General features: G+C 46.3%; 1 protein-coding gene across 1 annotated transcript in view; it reads right to left on the bottom strand.

Annotated features, from left to right (window-relative positions):
• Positions 1-725: 725 nt before the first annotated feature.
• Positions 726-25,675, bottom strand: part of LOC144817898 (tetraspanin-36-like) — a 98,216-nt gene continuing 73,266 nt past the window's right edge. Inside the window, exons 6-7 of the mRNA XM_078674796.1 lie at positions 25,498-25,581; positions 726-1,332 (exon numbers count right to left, since the gene is read on the bottom strand). Of these exons, the coding sequence (XP_078530922.1) occupies positions 1,246-1,332; positions 25,498-25,581 (171 nt within the window). The 3' untranslated portion in view covers positions 726-1,245. The remainder of the gene's footprint in view (positions 1,333-25,497; positions 25,582-25,675) is intronic.

The raw sequence follows: 25,675 nt of genomic DNA, 5'->3' as shown, positions 1-25,675 counted from the left end.
GCCAGTAGTTCGTTTAAGGTTAAGATTTATTCACAGAGATGACTGCGGTTGGTACTCACTCTCCAGCAAGTAAATAACGGTCTGCCACAGGAACACAGTCGAGTCATAGAACCGAAGCATATGGACTTTAACATAGCAATGTTATATATGCACATGTTTAAAGCTACAACGGTGTGTCCATCAGCCAACCAAAGGTTGCCTTCAACATATTTTAAGCATTTACTGTTTGTTCACAAGGGACCTCAATTCACAAAGATACTGGTTTCGACATGTGAACTGTAATAAGAAATAGTCTTGTGGCATTCACATTCATTTCTTCCAGATAGGTTTGAAATGAGTTATCCTAATGCACTAGTATTTATTTACAGTACTAATCTACATGGGAACATTTTGACTATTTTCTTTCAGCATGAATTATGCCACACATCAGCTCTTCCTCACTTTTTGCACAATTTATGTGGGGTGCATTAGGAGTTTGAAAACGAAACAAAAATACATTCCTCAAGTTTAAGATACAATAACTTGGTATGTCGTGAGGTAGGGGGGAGGGGGGCACTCATGTCTCTTGGTGCTCCAAAAACACTAAACATGAGTGCTCCCTACGTGTTTAGTAGTATGCAAGCTGAAGCAATGGCATTTTTGAGGACTGTTCTGAAGTGGTCTTCCTGGCTGGAAAGTTTTATAGCATCTGCACATGCATTTTGTCTAGAGAGAAAAAAATCACGTTTAAGATTGGAAAAAATAATTTCAGCTTTATTTTTTGACACTTGCTTTTAGGCTTCTAGAAAATCAAAATCAGTTAGAAAAATATCACGCAGTGGCTTAAATGACTAAATTCTGTCAAAAGTAAAAGCATCCTTTAACTTTGGTCCTTTGACTGTTGAACGTGAAAAACACGTTGAGAAAACAGAGCAGTTACTGTTATGGAGTTCTGTTTTTTATCACAGAGTGCACTCGTTGCAAACATTTTAAAAAGTGTTAAAAACGTGATTAAGGGAAAAACATTCATTCTGCCTAATGCAATTGTCCCACTGTTTGGGGTTGCTTTGTAAATTAGCCCCAGAAAAACATTGGTATATCTGAGTAACGACGCAGGACAAATCCCATTCTTTGGGGGACAGTTATAAAAGATACTGAGAAATGTTAAATAAAGAAGTCACACACAATTCGTTCTAAAACCGTCAGTCCAAACCAACTTCTTGACAACAGTAAAGTGTAAAGGGGTTGCCAATAGCTGAAGTTTCTTCAGGCAAGGTGTCCAGAATAGAGAGGTTCATATCCATTGTCTTTCTTTCGGCATGTGATGACACAGACACTCAACATCCCGAAGAACTGTGGGGGGAAACAAATACAATTCATCTTCAGATAAAAAAATAAAAAAAATTGAAGAAAATACACTAAATGCATTGCTGAAACGGTGAATGATACGTCATGGTCATTGCACTAATATGCTGCAACTCAGACATGCTTCAATAAAACAATTGCCATGTTGTAGTCTGTATACAATATGGAAAAAGTTGTCCGTAACCATCAACTTGATTAACCTGCTAGAAATGAGCCCAAGATCTATTGGTTGTACATTGAAAGGAATATGCTACTTACCAGTATGCATCTGTTCTTGGAATGTAGGGCTGCTGACATTTATATCTGTGCATAGATCGCCGCCTAGTGTTGGGTCCGGATGATTGCACATTGTTGTCCTGGAAGAGTCTTCGAAGTATCACGAGATAGGTGGCTCCTCACTTGGACTACAGTGCGCATGGGCATCCTCTCCATCTTCAGATTGTTTTTCGCCATGGTGGCAGAGATGGAGTGTAATACAGTAAGTGATGACCATGCCTGAGAATGATTCTGAGCGCTACAGCTGCGACAGGCACCGGGGAGGAGGGCGGGCGATATAAATGTCAGCAGCCCTACATGCCAAGAACAGATGCATACTGGTAAGTAGCATATTCCGTTCGAGGCATGTGGGCTGCTGAATTTATATCTGTGCATAGAATAAATAGCAGTATCCTCCTTAGCAGCGGTTGCCCGTGCCAGCTGCAGCAGTCAGAGAGTTCTGAGAACAGCCTGACCTACAGCAGCTTGCTGTTTGGGGTGTACATCCACGGAGTACTGTTTGGTGAATGTGTGTATGGTGGTCCATGTGGCTGCTCTACATATATCCTCTAGAGGAATGTTACCTAGGAAAGCCATGGATGCCCCCAACTTGCGTGTGGAATGCGCTCGTGTGGGGGGGGGGGGGGGGGGGGGGGGGGAGGAGACTGTTAATGTGAGTTTAGCTTTTTGATAACAGATTTGTATGCACTTAATCCATCTGGCTATACCCGACTTGGAAATGGGGTTGCCTTTGTGTTGTGGAGAGAAGGCAACAAACATTTGCTTAGTTTTCCTGAAATCCTTCGTCCCGTCTACATAATACAGGAGAGCTCTATTAACATCTAGTGTGTGCAGTGCCCTGTCTGCCACCAAGAAAACTGGCAGTTCTATGGTTTGGTTAATGTGGAACTGCGACACCACCTTAGGCATGAATTTCGGGTTGGTACGCAGCACCACTTGATTAGCATGAATCTGTATGAATGGCTCTTGAATAGTTAGGGCTTGAAGCTCACTAACTCTCCTTAGCGATGTTGTTGCTACCAGAAAAGCCACTTTCCATGTCAGAAACTGTATCTCACAAGAGATAAGAGGTTCAAAGGGTGGTCCCATTAGTCTGGTGAGAACTATGTCCAGATTCCAGACAGGTGAAGGAGGGTGTCTGGGAGGAATCACTCTTTTGAGTCCTTCCATAAAAGCTTTAATGTCTGGCACTCTAAAAAGAGAAAGATGCTGTCTGTTTGGAAGATAAGCTGCCATTGCGGCCAAATGTATCCTAATGGAACTATATGCCAGATTGCATCTGTATAGGTGCAACAAATAACAATGTTTTGCGTGGATGCATCTAGCGGATTTATGTCATTATTAGAACAGTAAATACCAAATCGCTTCCATTTGGCTGCATAGCATGCCCTGGTTGTAGGTCTCCTTGCCTCCTTGATGTCCATACAGTCAGGGGGCAGGTTGAGGTAGCCAAACTATGACCTCGGAAGCCATATTGCAAGGTTCAACTGTTGCTGATCTGGGTGCAGAATGTCTCCACGGTTCTGAGTGAGGAGACTGGGCTTGAGGTGCAGCCGTTGGTGAGGCACCACTGAAAGTTCTAGGAACGTGGTGTACCACGCTTGCAGTGCCCACGTTGGAGCGTCATGGAGTGCTGCCACAGTTTGCGTGCCACCAGCGGTATGAGCGGTGCTTGAGGAAAAGCGTACGCAAATCTGCCAGACCAGTTCATCCATATTGCATTGCCCTGAGACTGCGGGTGTGGGAACCTGGCGGCGAAGGTTAGGCATTTTGCGTTTCCTGTGTGGCGAACAGGTCTATTTCTCGATGACCCCACTGCTGGAAATATGGTTGGAGCACTGAGGGGTGTATCTCCCACTCGTGCATCTGGTGGCTGTGCCTGCTGAGCAGGTCCGCCATCTGGTTGCCTTTATTTATTTTATTTATTTATTTAAGCTTGTACCGCGCACAGCTACCCACAATGGGTTTCCCGGCGCCAGGGATAGACTGTAGAAGAAAAGAGAATGTCACCTTGACTTAAGGCCTCTGCCGACTATTGGTCACGCTTAGTAAAGAGCAGGGTCTTCAAAGCCTTACGGAAGCGGAGTAAGTTGGTCTCAGATTTTAATGCCAATGGGAGGGAGTTCCAGTATTTAGGACCAAGAGTGGAAAAGGAGCGGCCTCCCATTTTTGCCAGCTTCCATCTTGGTACTGTGAAATTGCCAATGTCCGATGACCTTAATGAGCGCAGGGGTCTATAGGGTTTTACCAGCCCCTGAACATATACTGGGGCGCTACCCTGCTTAGCCTTGAACATATAGCAGAGTGCCTTGAATTTAACGCGTTCTGGGATGCTCAACCAATGGAGGTCACGCAAAGCGGCAGTGGCTGAGGTGCGTCTGGGGACATTCTTTAGCAGGCGCGCGGCCGCATTTTGCACCACCTGCAGCACATGTATAGTGGCTTTATCTGCGCCCAAATAGAGAATGTTGCCATAGTCCAGGCGTGATGTTACAAGTGCCTGGACTACAGTTCTGCGAGAGGAGAGGGGGAGCATCCACAAAATCTTGTGAAGCCATCGCAAGGTTGAAAAGCAGATGGCTGAGACCTTAGTAGCCTGTTGTCTCATAGTTAGCCTGTCGTCAATAATGACGCCCAGGTTGCGAACTGCAGTAGATGGTGTAGGCGCATTTCCCAGTTCGATGGGCCAATGGCGAGGACCCCAAAGATGTTTGTTCTGTCCCAGAATGACCACCTCGGTCTTCTCCCCATTCAGCTTGAGACAATTTCTCCGCATCCAGTCGGCCACAAGAGTGAGGCCCGACTTGAGTGCGGAGATGTTGTTTACGTCTCTCCCTGACAAGGAGAAGACAATCTGGGTGTCATCTGCGTAGGAAAACAGGGTTAGCCCAGCTTGTTCGACTATGGTTGCCAAGGGTTTAACATAAATATTAAATAATAAAGGGCTAAGAATTGAGCCCTGGGGGACGCCGCGGGTGGAAGGACAAATGGCGGAGGCAGCTTTAGAAGAAAACACTTGGAAGCTTCGGTCACTAAGGAAAGACGCCAGCCAGGCCAAGGCCTGGCCTGCCACACCTAGAGATTTCAGAGAGTCAATGAGGATGGAATGTGACACGGTGTCGAAAGCTGCGCTCAAATCCAGCAGGATGAGCGCCATGGTGTTTCCCTGATCGACACCGTGCCTAAGACTCTCTGTCACCCCCAGGAGGGCTGTCTCGGTTGAGTGCCTAGGCCGAAAGCCCGACTGAGAAGGATGGAGAAATCCAGTGTTTTCAACCAGTTTGGAGAGCTGAGAATTTATATGTCTCTCCAATATCTTTGAGAAAATTGGCAACAAGGATATAGGGCGAAAGTTAGCAGGATTTGAAGGATCTGCACCCTGTTTTTTTAATAACGGTACAACCATGGCGTGTTTCCAAGGTTGTGGGACATGGGCCTCGCTCAGAGAAGCGTTGAGTAATTTAATGATGGGGGGATGAGTGAGGGGGTCTAATTGTTTTAATATTTTGGCCGGGAGAGCGTCCTGTGGGGAGCCCGATCTCACACTATTTAAACAGGAGAGGAAAGAAATGGCGTCTAAGGGCTGCCAAGTAGTGACTACTGCATCAGTGTCATTGTTTTCCAATTTTTGGACTATGTCAAGGGCAGTGTACATAGTACCTGGAGGTGTAGTGAAATTTTCATAGATAAGATCAACTTTATCTATGAAGTAATCCGCTAAGGACTGACACTGAGTGCCATCAAGTGCCGGGGGAGGAGGGATCGAGTTAGCACCAGTCAATTTTTTTTTGCCTGGGAGATGTTCCGCCATGAGGAACATGTTCCTTTGAATGGCCCACTTCCACATGCTCTGGGCTAGATGAGACAATTGTGGAGTGCGTGCCTCCCTGCTTCTGGATGTAATACATGGCAGTCATGTTGTCCGTCCGGATCAGCACGACTTGTTGCACAGATGCAGTCTGAAGGCTTCCATTGCCATGAAAATCGCTATGAGCTCCAACAGGTTGATATGCATCTTTTGCTGCTGCGCTGTCCATAGTCCCTGCACTGTATAATGGAGGACATGCGCTCCACAACCCTGGAGAGATGCGTCAGTTGTCAGCACCATCTGTGGTACAGGCTCTTGGAACGGTCGTCCCCTGCAAAGGTTTTGTGTGTTCCACCAATGCAGAGAGTTGTATGCACGACCGGTCACCAACACTAGGTCTTTTAGATGTCCTTGAGCCTGGTTTCACTGTCGTGCCAAGCACTCCTGAAGCGGACGCATGTGTAGCCTCGCGTGAGGGACTATAAAGATGCAGGAGGCCATACCTATCAGCTGCATGAATACCTGCGCTGGGAGCGAGTGTGGGGGCCTGAATTTCTGAATGAGCAATTGCATGCTGTTGACTCTGGCTGAGGTTGGGTGCGCTGTTAGTGTGTTGATTGTCGCACCCAGGTACTGTTGCACATGTGCGGGCTGAAGGTGAGATTTTGGGAAATTAAGTGAAAATCCTAGACTGTGTAGGAGGTGAATTGTGCGGGACATGTGGCTGGCACATTGCTGGGCTGACTTTGCTTGAACAAGCCAGTCGTCCAGATATGGATAGACATGGATGTGTTGTCTCCGAAGATGCACCGCCACTGTCGCTAAGCACTTGGTGAACACCCTGGGGGCAGTAGTGACCCCGAAAGGCAAGACCTTGAACTGGTAATGCTGGTTGCTTATGGTGAAACGGAGATATTTCCTGTGTGCCGGGTGAACGGGAATGTGGAAATATGCGTCTTTTAGGTCTAGGGTTGCTAGGAAGTCTCCCTGAATGAGCAATGGAGTACTTGATGTAAAGTCAGCATGTGAAAATGTTCTGACAAGATGTACTGGTTTAGGGGTTTGAGGTCTAGAATGGGCCTGAGAGACTCGTCCTTTTTTGGGATTAAGAAGTACAGTGAGTACACCCCTGTACCCCGCTGATTTAAAGGCACGAGTTCTATGGCCCCTTTTTGCAGCATGCAGAGTACTTCTTGCTGCAATAAGTGCATGTGCTCTGCGGACATAGGACGGTGTCTTGGGGGTATGTTGCGTGGAGGTTAGTTCTAGACAATAGCCGTGTTGGATAAGGTCTCTCACCCACCTGTGGTTATGCCTTCCCAGACTGGCAGGAACTGCTGGAGTCTTTCCCCGACTGCTGTTATATGGCCGGGGCAGTGACAAGACTTCACTGTTTATTGGTGGCGGAGGATCTGTCATTATTTCCGCGTCGTCTGCCTTTCGTGCTGTTCCCACGATAGTCACCCCTATTGTTCTAGTTATAGGTGGTCTGCGTGCCCCCTCTGTTGTATTGGGCTTGTTGGGATGCTTGACCTCTGGAGGCTCCCCTGTTACCGGAGCGATGAAAAGAACTGCCCCTGAACTGTTGTGACAGCAGAGCCCCCATGGATTTTGCTGTCAGTGTCTCTTAATTTAAGGGTTGAGTCTACATCAGGGCCAAAGAGAAAGTCAGGGTTAACCGGCTGGTTGAGTAAATTAGTTTGTATCTCCGGCTTAAAACCAGAGATGCGTAGCCAGGCATGCCTTCTAAGCATCACACTTGTGTTTATGGCCCTAGCTGAATCTAGCGCACACTTGGACGCATTTGAAATCAATTTCCCCTCTCGTATCAGCCTTTCTGCTCCCTCCTTATAAGCCTCAGAGCAGCTACTGCAACACCTGCCTAACGTGTCGTAGTGTGCCCTATCGTATCTGGCGTATAGGGCCTGTGTATTGGAGATCCTCCAAATATTTGCTGCTTGAGCCGCTACTCGCTTGCCAGATGCTTCAAAGATTTTGGATTCTTTGTCCGGAGGGGTAGCATTACCACTGGTTTGAGAGTTTGCCCTCTTACAAGCATTAGCCACGACGAGGGAGTCCAACAGGAGCTGGCCTTTGATGTACGTAGGGTCCTTGGGTTTACAACCTGTGCCCTTGTCGTCTCCTTGAAGAGGTCAGTAGCGTGTTAAAGGACACCCTTTAGCATAGGCAATGTTTTTACTGATCTTTCTGATGTTAAGAAAGTATCAAACAAAAAGTCCTCCTCTACTGGGTCAGCATGCATGTCTACATCATGGTTTTTTGCTGCCCTTTCAATTAAAGCGTCATACGCAGCAGTATCTTCAGTAGGCGAGGTTTTGATGGTATAGGACTGCACTTCAGGCGTGGTGTGTGGCTCACCAGGGTAAGTCCAGGTTTGCTGTTCATCCTGATGTGTCAGCAGGATAATTGAACTCCTCTTCATTGTATCCCTCCCTATACCCTCATAGGTGCATGTGGGTGAATAGGAATAGTCTTGTTCATAGGACTCACAGGCTCTGAAAGAACAGGTGAGGTTGCTGAGTCTCTTCCTTTTCAGAGGGATTTTGTATGACTCCAAAGGAGTCTCTGGAACTATTTTCCGTTTGTAAATGGTGAGTCTACCAGTATCCGAGTTGATGAACAGTTTTGACCGATTGTCATAGGAGGGTGCCTGGAACATCACATACTCCTCAGTGGACTGAGTCCTCGAAACTACCGACACTTTCTTGGTAGTGTCGGTGCCCTTTTGTGGCTCGAAGGTTTTTGGTCGAGCAGTCGGGGCAGTCCATATTTAATAGGTTGTGTAACCTGTGGAGATGAACTGACCTTTTTGAGGGTGTTGCAGTCTTCGATCCGACCAACTTGGTAGGATCACTGGGCTGTTTGCGGCTCGAGCTGTTGGTGCGCAACAGGTACGCCTTTTTGCTTCGACACGAAGTGCTCTTTCGGGTCGGGTGCACTTTGACTCCAAGGCCTTGCTGGATATTGGCGCCGAGGTTGGAAGTTTCAGATCAACAGTCTTCCTAGCCTTAAGTCCTTTGCCAGTGTCTCCATCTTTGGGCGTGGACGTAGAGAGTGTCAGCGCGACGTGCTTGACAGCAGAGACAGGCTTCGGCGTCCTGTGTTTTTGGTCGACGCCCCCTTGTGACCCCGAAAGGTTGATGACCCTTTTAGATTGGGGTGGAGCCGACAAATCCGAGACAGTCGATCCGAGGACTGACTTCAGCAGTTTCGGTTTCGATACAGTTGCTGTCGGTTTCGCCGCTGAAAGTGGCTGATTGATCGATGGCTCTGTAAAAGTATTCTTAGCCTGGCCTTGACGTGGGGCTATAGAATGAGTCTAAAGATCTTGGCTAAGGCCTTCCGGCGATGCCTCGACCTGAGCCTTAGAGAGTATAGTGTCAGTATCGGGCCCCGCAATTGCGGATGGGCCTTGCTCATCGCTTGAGTCGTCATCGATGGCTCCGATGGCTTCTGCGTCGTCTCCTACCTCGACGATGTCTTCCTCATGGACGTAGTCTCGTTCTTCGTCCACACTATAATGTGAGTCGTTCTCCGATGCAGGGTCAGACTGCTGGTCAGGATCCTCTTCGGCGCCCTCGATGTCGTCTGCCTCAGATATTTTCTGGTTCTGGCGCCGATTGCTGGGCCGACTGCCTCGCGGCGTGTCGAAGCCGGCGCGCCGAAGCGTCTTCTTCGACCGGAACTTGGAACAGGCCATGCAGCTGGCCTAGACGTGGTCCGGGGATAGGCACTTATTGCACACCGGGTGCACATCGATGTGAGGGTATTTGGAGTTAGAGACGGGGCATCTCTTGAACGGGCTCCGTTCCATCGTTGACGCTTGTCGGGGCCTAGCTGTCGAAAAGGCAATACGGCCTTAGACGTCCTGTCCGAAGAACTGGATGAAGTACCGGGCACCGAACGAGAGACAATACCGACGCCCCGAAGGCCTTTTGTCCTCGCGAAAAGTGATTTAAGTATATTCCGAACTTGAGTCAAGAAGGTACATCCGAACCCAATGGCGGAAAAAAACAAACTGAAGATGGAGGATGCCCATGCGCAATGTAGTCCAAGCGAGGAGCCACCTATCTCGTGATACTTCAAAGACTCTTCCAGGGCAACAATGTGCAATCATCCGGACCCAACACTAGGCGGCGATCTATGCACAGATATAAATTCAGCAGCCCACATGCCTCGAACAGTCTTATTCGCTTGCATAAAGTTTGAATCAACCAAATGGTTGAGCCAGATGACAGCACATCTATGGCCGCAGTCATACATGTTTATGCCTACATAGACATTGGTGAAGAAGAATTTACTTCAGCAATTTCAGGGCTGCATGAGTAGGACCATCCTTTCAAATGTCTTTAATGTACAGATGAAAGCCATACAATAAAACTGCAATTTAAATAAGTAAAAAACAGTTCAACTAAACTTGGATTATTGTCCTCAATGAAGACAAAATCTAGAACAGATAAAATGCTCTCCTACTGTCTTTTCCTAGTAATCAGCCATGCCGGCCAAACGTATGGTGCAACTGGAAGGTGAACTGAATCAGACTCAGTCCTATGACAAAATGAAATTGCTTCTTTATGGAATAAGATTCTCGCACTTTTAAATAAAGATAAGTTTTTCCTTCCAAGATTTATGCAAAGCAGCGTACAATGAGTCTTAGTCTGTATATCGATTGCACGAACAAAAAACTCAAAATATTCTCTTCGATAAGCAACTTTGAAATGTAACTATGTATTTGTTGCACACCAGATCTAAAGTGTAAGCACCACGTGCATCTGGTCTTAGGCTTAATCAGAGTTGGATCTTCATTCCATGATATTCAGCCTACAAAGAACCCACGCCATAAATCCATGCCTTATGTACCAAAAGTATTCCTTAATTACCGCAAGAGTGCTCATCCATGAACGATTACAATAGCCTCACCCAATTTTTTTTTTTAACATCCTCTACATGTGCTAGCTATGCACATGTCCTATAACAACCACTTTTTCACATCCAACATTGGCTTTTTTTTTATAAAGGGCTCACATGCAGCCTGGCCCAAACAATCATTGGCTGCATAAAGATCATGTCTGGTATGCAATGTACGACTAGTTCTGGTCTCAGAACAAACGTAGATTGGGCCACTAAGTGCAAAAGTGATCAATAAAAATGTTTCTCTGGATATTTATAGGCTCAATATCGCACAGGTTTATCCAACCAGTCAATCGTGGAGGGGAACGGTAGGGAAAGAGCCTTGGAGATTGAGGATTGACCACCAAGCTCTCAGGGATAGGGTATTGTGTGAGGAAGTTGGGGTCCCCAGGTGAAGGCCAAGGAAGCGGGCAATTGTCTTGTTCACAGGAGCCAGTGTTGGGTTTGGACCAGGTACCCAAAAGGACATCAGTGAGGGCGTAATGCAACAGGAGTAGGTGTTTGTATGGAGAGACTCCTGGTTGCAGCACCTCTGTCAAGATGTTAGTCTTTACTGCCACCGAGGGTAGCTGAAGTTTAAGGACCCCAACTGCGCTCCGTACCACCAATGTTTAGTAAGCTCCCTCCTCCATAGCCACAGTAGGGGGGAAAAGCAGACCAGCATCTGGAGATGTATCCAGGCCACTGGATTCAGCCAGTTCCTCGCACCAGTCCATATTTTGTTCTTCCTCATAGGGCTGGTATTCAAAAGGGTCCAGCAACCCCTCTAAGTCTACCCCTAGGCTGAGCACAAGAGAAAAGGGCTCAAACAGCTAACTGCACTCAATGTCCAACCCACCATAGTGGATTCAGCAAAATCTCTAGGCATAACTCTCGACTCCAATCTCAACATGCAGCATCATATCAGCAAGGCTACTAAGGGAGCGAACTTCCAAATCAATACCCTGAGGAAACTTAAACCCTTCCTGCCAGCCAAAGACTTCCAAACTGCAGTACAGGCACTAGTAATCCCACGAATTGAATACGGCAGCTACGCCCTCTGCGGTCTCCCGCTAACGACTACTGCACCCTTAAGAGCTTCTCTAAACGCTGCAGCGAGACTCATCACTGGGTCAAAAAAAACTCGCATATCTCCCCTGACTTTAGATCCTTGGACTGGCTGCCTTTTGAAGCTAGAATACATCTGAAAATTGCCTGCATGACACACAAGGCTCTACACCTGAGCTCTCCCGGATACCTCGCACAGAAGCTGTCAATCTCTGGCGGCTCTAGACACTAGAGGCACAAACAATCTTCTGCTAAAACCTCGAAGATTCCGGAAGGAAAAAAACTTATAAACGCTCTCAGGAATGGCACCCAGGATCTGGAACTCACTCCCTCCTGAAACCAGGCTCATCTCCTCCATCACACTTTTTAAGAAAGAAGTAAAAGCTATTCTCATGGCCAAATACACCTGACCTACTAATTTGGATCTGTAAAGAGACTGCACCGATCTGTATTATTTTGCTCGATCCCTACGACTGTTTTAGCTGTATTATTGATTTATTTGACTATGCACACAGTTATTAGTAATATTTGCATTATTGTTGTACCTGTTCTACTTTACTCCCTAATGACTTGCTCCTCACTCTCTTGTTGGTATTCCCTGCTCTGTAAAGCGCTCTGATATCTGCAAGGATCCTGTTTGCGCTATATAAAACTTTCAAAATAAATAAATAAATCTCCGAGCTAGAAGGCAAGGCCCCTGTCTGCATCAGAGTTGGCATCAGGCAATGGGGATGATGATGCAGGTGCCTGCTGGGAGCATCAGCATCAGTGCCAGGGAAGGGCGAGATGGTATGACCAGCACAAGTCCAGATCCAGTAATGGATCCTTGGAGGCCCATTGGAGCCGGGGCCAGACCCGCCGGAGTGGTACCAGATGGGCCTCCCCCATTGGCACCACAGGGCCTGAAGACGTGTCGGAGGGGCCAGGCCAAAGGAATATGAGGCACATAGCCTCGTAGAACTACTAAAAGTTCGGTGGGGTCGCTCCGGCTCCCAGAAAGTCGGGGAGGCGTGGAGTCTGCCCAGGTGCAGGTTCTGAGGAATGAAGCCTAGATTGCAGATGCTCCCTCATCTCATGGTGTCAACAGACGGGCAAGGAGAAGTTGAACGCTTCGACGACTTCTTATTCTTGTGTCCAGAGGACTTTAAAATGCACAAAGTAGGCTTCGGGCCTCGCAACCAGGACCTTTTCCTCGACCGGGACTTCGTCTTGCACAGAGTTACATGCTGGGACACCCTAAGCTTTAAGGACCACTTTCTCAAAGCCTTCAGGTACATGGCCCAGAAATCGGAGCACAACTTCAGGTCGAGGTAGAGTTCCAATCACCACAGACAGACGAGGTGAGGTCCATAACTGAAATTGGGCAGACACCAGGAGGAAAAACATTTAAAAATAGTTGATAAAACGTCTAAAAAAAATCCAGGCAAAAAGTGACTGAGGGATAGCTCTTCTCTCTGATCAGTGAGGTCTGGGGAGTAAAGAAAACAGATGTCAGCGCACCGGTCTGGTGCCTATATAGGTATCGCAACGTCACATCGGACACTGATGACCACCAGAGTGGAGCCCATAGACGCAACCTACCAGCACGCAGGGGCACTGCTCACAAAAGTCTTCCGGATTCAGTCTGATGCCCAAATTCTAAGGTAAGGAATCTGCAGCCAGAAATCCCTATCATACACGTCAAACATAGTGTTGATGTTTTCAACAGCCCATATTTTGTGTTAATCAGGAACAGCCTCATCGACTGCTTGATGGTGCCAAACCCTTATTTTTAACCAATTCTGAAGGAGAATATTACTCTGTAACCATAGGTTTGAAGCTTGTAGTATTGTAGATTTGTATGCTCTAAATACTCCTGTCATTTAGTGTTGGGTGTGGTGGTTTGTAAATAGTTTGTTTGAAGTCTTCGGTCTCGAGATATCGAAGGACTCTCCTCTTAGCTCACAGAGCACTAGGACAAAGAGTTGCTGATTGTTTTTTCCCGAATTGGTGAGCAAAGCAAGTGAAGGGCAATGAACCATGACAAGGAATCTGCATGGTGTATATTAACTATTTGCTGTTAAAAATATCTGAGATCAAAGGTCACTACCGGGGAGGTGAAGGCTAAGAGTAGGAGCAAATTGCGTAAATCTGCAAAATTATTCACAAGTACGCATCGCGCACTGAAAACCTGACCGGTCCGTATGGGGTAAAAATTCAACTAAAAAATGTTCTCCAGTTCCTAGTCTTCAAAACACTGCTGCTCTCATCCAAAATTACAAGGGTCCACCTGGGTAAACAAATCTACCAGAAGTGTTTGTTTAACACACATTAAAGAAACTGCCACTTGCATTCAAAATACTGCCATTTGCGGTCAAATTTGTAGTTTGGCGTAAAAATCCCCCAAATAAACGACCTGAAGCGCTGCTCGCATTCAAGAATGACCTATGCAGTACAACGAGTTAAAATTTCTCCTTTTCTGTACGTCGCATGTGTTCCTGCAGATGATATGTTTTTCATGGACTAAGAAGAAGTAAACTCCCATAAGAAGTGGCAGTTGAAGTAGATGCTTCTAATAGAGTTTGATTTGGCCAAGTCGGGCTCGAATGACCACACAATAATGCTTAGTGTGTGGCTCTGCAGGTATGCTGGCTAAGAAAGCCATCCGACTCCCTTCTATTTAGTGCAATGTGCTTTAGGCAACGAAATGCTTCGCCTTCGCTTAATATGTCTGAATGTACTTACCTATTCATCTGTCAATCTACCCCCCCGCCCCCCCTTAGAAAGTGGGTTTCCTAGTTGAGGCTTTGCGAAAGTAACAAACAGTTGCTCAGTGCTATGGATGATTTCTCCTACTGACGCAGTACATCAGTGATCTTGGACATCTAATGTGTGTAAGAAACTGGTAACTTACCTGTAATTTTTGTTTTGCTGCTTGAAACGTGTCCTGCTTCACATGCTTTGGACAATCCTGCCATCTAGTGGTTGGGTCTGGAACGGTCCTCATTGTCTTCACAAATTTGTTAGTTTGAGGTTTAGGTGTCAACATAGGTGGAGCCCCTATGACATCGGGAGTAATCCCACAATGCCCATTTGTGTGCCCACAATCTTAGGGGAAAAACAAAAAACTCTACCTTTCTCGAACATCCTGCTAAAAGGAGGGTTGCATGTGGATTTAGAACTGCTTCAAGCTGCAAAACCATAAGAACAGGTAAATTGTTTTTTGTAGCATGAAATCTCTTCTAGACTTACAAGCTTTGCAAAGATTATATAGTGGTATTACTTGTCTTGTGAGTGGTGGGCAGAAGAGGAAGTGGAGGCAAGAATGTTCTTCAGTACAGCCTGCCCCACTTCAACCTCTTTACGCGAGTGTACGTGCACGCAGTAATCTTTTATGAATGGACAAGACGAAGTGGCAGTCCTGCATATATCCTGTATGGAGATATTGGCCATAAAGACCATGGTAGCCGCCTACTTCCTAGTGGAGTGTGTCTTTGGTTTGTTGAGCATGGGTTTGTTTGCTGAACAGTAACATAGTTGGTTAGTCTAAACAATCCATCTAGCAATAGTGTTTTTGGAAGCAGCCATCCCCAGAGATTGAACTGATCGACCCACAAAGATTTGTGTTGTCCTGAAGCTGTGTGTCACTTGCATGTGTATATGACTGCCCTTCTGCCATCTAATGTGTGATGGGACCATTCTGCAGCTCTTGCAGGTTTCTAGAAGAAGGCTGGTATGGTGATAGCCTAATTCATGTGAAAAGGTGAATAACCTTTGTAGAAACTTTGGATGGGTCCTTGTTATTACTTTATCCTTGTGTATGGCTAGATAAAGCACTTTAGCGCCTGTATCTCACTGACTCTTTAGAGATGTGACTGTTACCAATAACACCGTTTTCAGCGTCTGATGTCAGAGTGGGGCTTGTGCATTGGTTGAAAAGGTGCCTTCATTAACCCTGCAAAAACTAAGCTTAAATTCCACTGTGGGAATGGTACCAGCCTTGCTGGGGAAAATCATTTCGCTCCTTCCATGAACCTTTATATCAGCGATTCAAGTAAGCCTTAATGACTTATAAATGCACCTTTAGTGAGGCATATGAGAGTTTACACTTTGTTAAATGTGTAAAGTCGCAAACTATTAGTGTATACTGATGGAGCATGTGGTTCATTTTCTTGGATTGGCTCTAGGTTATGTTATGTTATGGGTATTTATCGTGCGCACAGCTGCTCCAGCAAAGGAGCGTCCTGGCGCATGACAAGGAAAAACACAACACCGCTAACAGAGACAGAAAGACAGCTGTGGATGAAGTTAAAATAAGAAAGTTTTGATAGCCCTACGAAACTGTAGAAGATCCTCCAGGAGACGGATCTCAACCGGGAGAGAGTTCCAGATAGCCGCAGCTCTCACTCGAAAGGAACGGCCACCGGCACGACAGAGCTTAAACCGGGGAACTATGGCGAGAGCCTGGCCCAGAGATCGGAGAGAGCGAGACGGGACATATAAAGATTGGTCAGGATCTGGGGGGCAGTGCCCTTCAGAATTTTGAAGGCCAAACATAAAACCTTAAACTGGATTCTCATCCTCACCGGCAACCAATGCAGGGAGCGTAGGACATTAGAGACAGAACAGAATCTAGGCAAGCCAACTATGGCTCTAGCGGCAGCATTTTGGACGCGCTGCAGGCGGGTAAGTTCGGCCTGGTTAGCCCCCACCAGGAGAGAGCTGGCGTAATCAAGCCGGGAGATAACAGTCGCCTGGATCACCAGCTGCCTGGTCGGGGCGTCAAAGAATTTAAGAACAGGTCTTAAGCCCCGCAGCACACCGAAGCAGCAAGCCGCAGTTTTTTTTGTATGGCCAACAGAGCTGAGGCCAGAATCCAGCCAAACTCCCAGATTTTTCAATTCAGAGACTGGAGTCGGAGATGGTCCTAATTCCGACGGCCACCACCTGTCTCCCCAGAGCTCCGCTCGCTTACCGACAACCATGATCTCCGTCTTACTGGCATTAAGCTGGAGACAATTCGCAGTCATCCAGCTAGCCAGTGCCTTCAGTCCACTCTGAAACCTAGGGGCATCCAAATCCGCATCGCCGCTGAGAGTAACCGCCAGCTGAGTGTCGTCAGCATATGACACCATAGTCAGGCCCCACTGCTTGACGACCTATCTTACATATCTTTTCCACTTAAAAGCTTAACGCATACTGTAGCCGACGTTTGGGCCTCCCCAATGATACATAATGTGGCATTTGGTAGATTTAGGTGTTCAAATTTGATTGTTTCAGGAACCCTGTTGTCAATTGCATCTTACCTGGGATTTGGTAGAATGCCCTGCTGCATGGTCAGGGTGTCCCTCTGCACTGGAACTTTGACAGTGTTTCGACAATTGGATCAAGTAAGAGAGCCATGGCTGTTGAGGACATCCTGGAGCTATAAGAGTCATAGTCATGCTGGAAATTTAGATTTTCTCTAGAACTGCTAGAATGAAGTGTATTGGTGGAAAAGTTTACGCAAATATCCCGTACCAACTCATCAACAGGGCATGAGATATGCCCTGATATGTGATTGGAGATGGTAGTGCCTTGATGCCAGCATTCACATTTTCTGATGTTGTGAAGAGATCCAGGTGAATTATTCGCCACAGATATAAAATGGTGTCTTTTATAGACTTATTTCCCAGTCATGCGTGCAGTTTGCTTGTCAGCTTAGACAGTGTGCCTGAACGTTTTCCATTCTGGACATGACTTGATATGTGCTCTGCTTTGGCCCACTTCCAAATGTTGTGAGCTAATCTTGACAGCAGATATGATACTACCCCGCTTCCCCTATATGTTTATGTAGACCATTGCTGTTGTATAGTCTAAGAATTTGTCCAGTTTTCTCCCCGATCTGGCTTTGGATGGCTTTCAGTGCTATGAAGATTGTCTTTAGTTTCAGGAAATTGATGTGTTTGGTAGAGGTTACAACAAGAAGGGGTTTTGGAGTAAAGGGAAAGGGGCGCTCAGCTACTGTAGACGCAAGATAAGTGAGGTCATCAATATTAGGTGTTGGTGCATATCGGCGAGGGGATAAGCCCTGTAACCCCTCCAAAACGTCTGTTCCCAGAACAAACGCTATAAACACAAAACAGGATGCCTATTGCACACAGCAAGAGAGTAATTCCTTCTCTATATCACTAGTGCGTGTCTGTGGACTCATTTTTCAAAACATTATACATATACAGCTGTCAGAGAAAACACTATCTTAAAGAGAGTCTTCTTTAATATCTTTTGCAGCCAGCCGACACGTGTTTCGTCGCTTAATGAGACTCCTCAGGGCTGTGAGGTTCAAATGAAAAGAAAGGTCGCTTAGCCGGTGATACTGCCGACCCGGCCGGGCTCTAGACCACGTGAAGTGTGTGAGTCCAGGTAGACTGCTCCAGGTTCCGGTCAGAAACTAGAGTGCGAGTATTTTGCTGGTTCAATCCAATTCAGTTGTTGAAATTATTATCGATAAATATTTTGGCGGCGGGGAGAATGAAGCTCAATAAAGCTAGAGTAAGGTGAATCCGCTGGGGAAAATCCACGGCAGCCGCTAGAGGTAACGAAGGTGCGGGTGTACTCCCTTCGATGGGTATCCGGATTGTATTCTTCCGGCTATACGTGGACTGCCTAGATGCGGTGCGGGATCCCGCGTTCCGGATGTGTTTGGTAGAGTCCTGCTCTGACCATAACCTTGTTATGTTTAGGTTTTCTGTGTGCTCCTCAACCTTCCATTGAGGAGTCTGTGGTAATGATGCCTTGTGGTAAGGGAGCTTGGAAAAGTCTCTCCTTCAGCATGTTCCCTGCAATCCACCACCTCAATTCCTTGCTGACCGTGGATATTACAACCACTAGATCGTCCCAAGTGCCTAACCTTTGAGCCCATTGATTGTGTAACTATTCCTGTGCTAACCTCATGCGTAGCCTCACATCGGGAAGGAGTTGGATACAGGAAGCTAAGACCAAAAGTTGCACTACTTTCCTCATCGTCAGAGATTGTGACATCTGGTAGAGATAAATTTGAGCAGGTATAGCCTGAACACTCTAGGGTATGCCATCGCCAACTGTGCGTCGAGGTCTGCTGTCAGGAACGTATTCCTGGTTGGAGGATTGGGAGACAATTTCTCCCAACTCACTAAATCATAGTGAGTGCAGAAGTGACAACTCTTGTCAAGTTTTCCTCGCAAAGTTTCAAGTTGTCTGCCTTGATCAGCCAATTGTCTACGTATGGGGAGACCTGAATGCCATGCCTTCCGCGGTGTGCAGTTACCCCTGTCGGTGTCTTGGCGAGGATGCTTGGTGTGGACTTCATTCAGAGCACTGGGGCCTTGAATTGGTAATGCTCTCATTCAAATACAAATCTTGAATAATTTTTGCACGTTACATGAACAGGTATAGGTCAGTAGGCATCTTTGAGATCTGCTGTTGCTAGGGAGTCCCCTTCATCCAGCATCCAGAGGATGACATCTTGCAATGTAAACATCTGATGTTTTTGCGTCTTTATGTACCTGTTCAAATACCGCAGATCACAGTCCGATCTTGTTTAGGAACAAGAAATTAAATTGAGCACACACACTTTTGTCCCTTGATTTTCCACTGCCTCAAAAATGGGCCTTGGGTTGAGGTTGATGCCACAGCCCAATGACCCTGAAATTGACAAAATACTGGTTGTTTTTGCCTGCGAGACAAACATTGGTCTCCCATGGTCCACCTTTTCTTTAAGGCTGCCTCTTTTAAACGAAAGGCTCTGATTTAGTTAGAAGTCTTTTTCACCTTGTTCATCTCTTCCATCATTTGGTCCACACCTGGGGAAAGACATGGATTCCTACGAGGGAGTGATCAATGATAGTGGAGTGTACCTCAAGTTTAAAGCCAGAGATACATAGCTACAGGGCTGGTATTGAGAAGATATGCTGGGTATCTCCCTGCTTGCAGTACCAGCAGCATTGTAGGCTGAATTAAGGCAGGAGTTGGTAATGTTCTATCCTCCCTCAATAATGCTTGTTGCTATCTTATATTCTTCCAGGAGATGTGGCACGAGGTCCTCCACATCTTCAGAGTTGGTGAGCATGCCTATTCAGCAGTCTGTTGGAATTAGCGATTCGCCACTGTGTGGCAACAGCCCTCTCCATCTTCCTTCCAAGTCTCCGTTCTTTTACTTTTTTGTCTGGTGGGGGCCCTGTGGATGCCAAGGACAATGCTCTTTCTTGCTAATCAAACAATAAGTGGGTCTGGCTACACATGGCCTTGAATATATTTAGGGGCCTGTATTGAAGCCCTGTATTTCTTCTCCATGTGTGGTGTTACCGCTTTGGCTGTCACTGGTTTAGAGAAAAACCTCCCTGCCTTGCTGTACAATGCTGAGGAGAATGGGAGGATATTGGTTCCTTTTATATGCAGGAGCAAGTGCCTCAAGAAGAAACTAGGTCTCCTTTTCAACCTCTATCTCCACCAGAAGACCTCTGCTGCCTTTGTTTTTTTTAACCACTACTTGGTATGTGGAAATGTTATGGGGCAGGGAGGGGTAAAAAGGCATCAAATGATGGGACTCTATGTCCTTTAAAGGCGAGTCGGCCTAGACTTACTCCCACAGCATTTCCCTCTGTGATCCTTTATTCCCAAGTCTTTAAGATAGCCGCAGCAGATACCTTCCTCCTCTTCCCCCACATCTGTATCCCAACTTCTGTATCTTGCAAACTACTCTTAAGCCCCATCGGCTTAGTTTCTTTCAGTGAAGTCGTGGCTTCCTCAAAGGCCCTCTTTTTCATAAGGATCTCATTGTCGACTCCCAATGCCCTTTTCTTTCTCTCAGCATCACGGATGTCGACGTCTTAGGCTCTCCATGAACTTTCTCCTTTGAGGGCACCTGTCCCTCCTTCCCCCTCCGCGCTTGATCATCCTCAGAAGTAGAGAACGCCTTTCGGTACATCCTTAACAGCGAGTTCCCCTGATCGTCAAAAGAGCACAAGGCACTTTCCATCCTGCTAGTCTTTGGCTTTCAGGGCTTCATTCAGTAAATCTAGTGTATTACTCGATGAACCAAGCTTCGCAGCGTGGGTGTTTGTCTGACTGTCTTGCCTTTTGGGGAATTCGGTGCATTACAGGCTTGTGGCACTGTGGCCTTCGGGTCTTTACAGCGTCTTTTCGACCTTGTATAGATTGTGATCTACGTCTTTGTGTTCTCCCTGGGCCCCCGCAACTCTTATCGTCATCGGAGAAAACCATTTCCTCCATCGACTGAGCATCCTTCTTTCCAGTCACTATCTTTGACATGCCGACCACACATGCTCGCACAATATGCCAGAAGGATCTTGTCCCAGTGGACTAGGGTTTTAGGCTTGAAATAGATGCACGGGACACAGTCCTCTGACTTATGGTCTTGTAGCAAGCAGAAAACAGACTGGATGTTGGATGTCGGTGGCAATTAGAGCAAAATTTGAAGGGTGTGATCATGCTCTAAAATGACACTGATGAACCACAGAGATTCCACTTCAACTAAAAAACATTCTCTGGATGCCAATCCCTCACGACAAAACCCCCCTGGAAAAGCTGGTCTACTGCATTGTCAATCTCGGTCCCCTCGAATGCTTTAGTTATTTTTCGTTTTTGGCTGTGGTGAACCAATTAACTGTGGGTGAGCCCCATTTCTGAAATGATTGCTGAGGTACTAGTCTACGTGTTCATGTTTTTGCTTCGCAGGTCACAAAGTCGTTACCTACCCCAGGCAAGTTCTCCACTAGAAGCTGATGGTTGCGAATGGCTCAACGCCAGACCCTTTGAGCCAGAGCGTAGCCTGGGGAGAGGGGGTTCTGGGTGGTTTGCAAACATAGTACATGGTGGTCATGGTGTCCATCACAACCAGGACTACTTTCCACTGAATGACTATATGAAACTCAGAGTGCTAAATGAATGCTGCAAGCTCTAGGTAATAGATGTAAAAATGCTCTGCTCCTGGAATGTGGTTCCATGTCTGTGGTAATGGTCCCCTGAGGTTCACGGTCTACACGTGGCCTGCCCAGCATCAGTGTTCGTTCTTCTACCATTTGAAAGTGCGCGGAACTGTGGGCATCACCAACACTAGAAAGTATTTTTGACTCTTAGCTTGTGACCATTGGCACACCAGACACGGCTGAATATGGTTTTCAGTACAACTGTTATACATGATGCCATCATCCCCAATAGTCTCATTGATGTCCTCAGTTATGGGACATGTTATCTGAAAAGGCAGAAGCAGCCTTTGGAATGCAATCACCTTTTCTTGATCCGGGTAAGCTTTGCCTGTGATGGAGTTCAACACAGCTTTCAGAAAAGGCTGGACCTTCCAAGATGTGACTTTACGCACAATGGTCAGTCCTAACTTCTGTAACAGAAGCACTGCTGCCTGAATGTGTACTAGGTATTTTTGCGGACTGCTGCTCTTCGTCAGATATGGATAGACATGAATGGCACGGTGACACAGATGAGCTGCCACACATTCTGCAAACACCCCTGGAGCGGTTGTGATCCTGAAGGAGTAATGAAATTCACTTACTACAGGTTGCTCTGATGTACCAGAAGAATAGGAAGTGGCGGTAGTTGTCCTTGAAGTCTAGCGCTGTCAGAAGATCTTCTGCGCAGAGCTACAGGATGTAAGGTTGTCATCTTTCAGTGTTCCGACTGGATGCAGAATTCGTGGGCCAAAGTTGAAGAGGCTGCGTTGTACCATCCTTCTTGCCAATGAGAAAGTATACAGAGTACACTTGTTGGCCATGCTGTTGTGGGGGCACTGGCTTGAGGACACCCTTGCTTAGGGGAGAATCCCTTCCTCACACAACACTTGCTGGTGTCCCTGATTGCATGCTGCCACTGTGGGGTATTTGGTGTGCACCTCTGAATAGTATCCCTGCTGAACAATTGACAGAAACCAGCTGGTCAGGGGTTACTTCTTCCCACTGAAGAAATAACCCAATTCGGTCCCCAACAGGTGCTGTGTGACCGGGGAGGATGGAGTATACATCGTTGGAGGTTGAGGTGCCCTCACAAGAGCCAGCAGTGCTATTATTGGTTGTGTGAAAGCTGTGGTGTCGAGATGGACTTTGCAATGCCTCACATTCGAGGACACCAAAACCCAGATTTCTATGTCTGGGGTGCACCTATGACCTTTGCAGTGTATTGATTTTAATCTTCTCCAGCAGAAGTTAACTTGGGTCAGCAGAGATGTTCCATCAAATGAGACATGGAAGAGATTGCTGCTGGCTGGAAAACTGACACCCTAAGCCATGCACACGTATGCAGTACGACACTTGTGTTCACCTCATTTGAGTGGCATCTACTGCACATTTAATGTTTTTTAAGATGGTCTTACCTTCTTGCGCCAATTTCCAGAGGCCTCTAGGAAATCTTTGATAAGTTATTTCACCGCCTGCCAATCCTACGTATCGTACCTTGAGAGAAGCCCAACTGAGCTGGCAGTCATTGTGTTGCCGCCCCAATGTAACTCATTTTCTGTCAGCATCAATTTTCCTCCTTTCTTACCTGATGGAGTTCCGTCCCTCATTCCAAGTGCAAAAGCGTGTGTACGAGCCACGTGCACGACCTAAGAATCTGGAGGCACTGGACCACAAATGTAGAGTGAGACTTGTGGGGCACACCTATACTTGGTCTCCAATCTGGGAGTAATAACAAATTTTAACAGGTTCTTTGAAATTCTTCTGCACATCTTGCAACGCTTCTTAAGATTGGCAGAAACTGTACTTCCTTCTCAGGTTTGGCAGTCTCTCGATAAGGGAGCCCTCCTCTTGCTCTATCGCATGGAGCTGAAGTTTAGAGTGGCCAGCCACCCTTTAGATGAATGGTATGCAGTGGTATCATCCGGAGGGGATCCTTTGACTGGATATGATTCTAAACAGCAGTGCTCTTGAAGATGTGGGTTCTAGCCTTCCTATGCATCTTCCCCAATGGTACTGGGTGTTGGTAAGCATCTTGTGGGTTATACTAACTTGATCAGAGTCCGATAGTGTGTGATGATGCGACTCCTGTGGGGATGGAAACCTATGTGGAGATAGTGCTAGGGTGGCCATGGTCTGGTGATGGTGGTAGAAGCAACAGAGGCTGTGGCGTTTGAGGTACAGGACTAGCGGTTCCCTTTAGGTACACGGTATTCCTCTAGACCTGGGGTCTTCAAACTGGGGAGCCTTACCAGATCCTGGGGTGTGGCAGGCTCTGACCAAAAGAAGCAAGCGTAAAGCAGTGCTTTGTTTTAAGCTGAAAATAAAATGATCAGCAGTCAGCAACTCTGTAATGGGCCTTTTAAAAAAAGGTTTAAGATAACTAATGTTTAAATTGGTCTAGAAATATAAACATTGAAAATTAAATTGGATAATTGTGAAGAAATTCTTTAGGGGGGCAATGATTTATTTTCTAATACGGGGGGGCATTAAAACATCTGAAGAGCACGGCTCTAGATCTTCTGAAATATCTATTTATTAGGGGCTTGGGATCAGGCTCTTGTGGAGTTGGAGGCCTCTATAAAATCTTAACAGAACTTGGATGATTAAAGAGCTTCATCTGGATTTTCTGTGAGTGTAAGCAGTTGAATAGCCTCACTAGATGCTGTGCCCGGTGATGGTGTTTTTGCCATCAATTTCAGCATGGAGGGCGTCAGCCCTATCCCTCTAGGCTTGCTAGCAACCTTTGAGTTTTGGCTGGGAGCCTTTGGCTCCAAGTTCCCGAAGCTGAGCCTGGCTATCAGCACTTTGCTCCAGTGATGTCACCAAGCCTGCTGAGTGTTGAGGCCTTCTGGATTGTGTTTAAGACTGAAGTGGTACTTGGCCTCCATGAAAATGGTTTTTGAGGCCAAACCTAATAGGTCAGTCCAGGGTCATGGTTGTTTGGGTGGACTTTTGTCTTTTGTGCATGCTTCCCCTTTAGAATGGTTTTGTTCCTCTTCTTCAGAAGACCTCCTAGGAGAGTGCCAGGGCCATTCATTAGCCTATTGCAGTTGGACTCCAAGTCGTGTTATTCAACGTCTTCTGGTCCACCAAGGGATCTTGCCACCGCATCTTATAATAGGCCCAGAGATGTTCTCTCCAGTAGCAAATGGCCATCTTGTTTTTAAATGCTATATAGCCACAGCAACTTGCTTCCTCGAGGTCTCAAAGCAAACACAAGTTACTCAATGATGGCCATACAAGTGGAATTTTGGGTTACGTCTAGGCAAAACCTGAAGGGTGTGTCCTACAAACCCACCACCACTCGTACGACCAGGTCCACAAAGTCTTCCTGTCTGTGTTGCTCCCCGACAGTCCTCCTGTCAGGGATTGTCCACAACCAAATCCTTTGGTACCAGTCATGGTCGATGTTGAGTTCTCGGATGCTCTTTGCTGAAAATCAGATGCTTGAGGTTAAAAGTTTTACGCTAGCAACTCTATGATCCAGGAACTTTTCAATGAATGTCCAGGCTCAGTGGAGGAAAAAAAGCAATCAGAGATGGAGTCTGTCTTTGTGTACTGTAGGCTAAGGGAGAAGTCATGAGAATCTCAAGACCAAATACTTATTTGAACAAAAACATGCAAACGTTCATGCCCGACATTACATGGGAGTTTGCAGAGCATGTGATCTATAGCAACATATACTACAAACCATCATTTAGGTAGCCTTGTTTTCTGCACATGCTAGAATATGATTTAGGAAAATATTGCTAAAGATTTTCACAACCCCATCAAACAATGAGATATTGCGGTAATTTGATGGGTCTGAAGGATTTCCTTTTTAGGATACAGGAATTCCAGTTACTCAGGATATAACCATGCTGGTTATGGTATTAAATACCGCAAATGTAGACACCCATATTTGCACATCATTGTTTTTTGTATTCTTCATATTTGTACAGCAGCACAGTATATCAACTGGAACCCACAATCTCTACACGTTTCTTATACCCTCATCCTTCAGAACTTGCTCTGTAATGACATAGCCTCAGCGTGTTATTGCACCAACATCCACCATCATGTACACACCAAGTACTGTTTTTAGCATTACATTCCAAGTGCGGATTATAGATTAAATTGCCTTGAAAACAGCTGCATTTACAGTGTCTGATAAAGAATGTTACATACCTTCACAACTGCGAACCCAAGGATAACAAGAGAGGCGTAACTGAGGACATGCTGCAGCCAATGGTCCAGTTTCTCTTCACAGCCCTATAACACAAGAAAGGAAATACTTTATATTACAATGTTATGTTTACCAAGGATCTAGGAATTTGACTGGAAGATGGGGAGGAAATGTACATTG

This window comes from Lissotriton helveticus, chromosome 2_1 (genome assembly GCF_964261635.1).
Source record: "Lissotriton helveticus chromosome 2_1, aLisHel1.1, whole genome shotgun sequence".
NCBI classification, from domain to species: Eukaryota; Metazoa; Chordata; class Amphibia; order Caudata; family Salamandridae; genus Lissotriton; species Lissotriton helveticus.
This window is presented reverse-complemented; position numbering and strand designations above follow the sequence as displayed.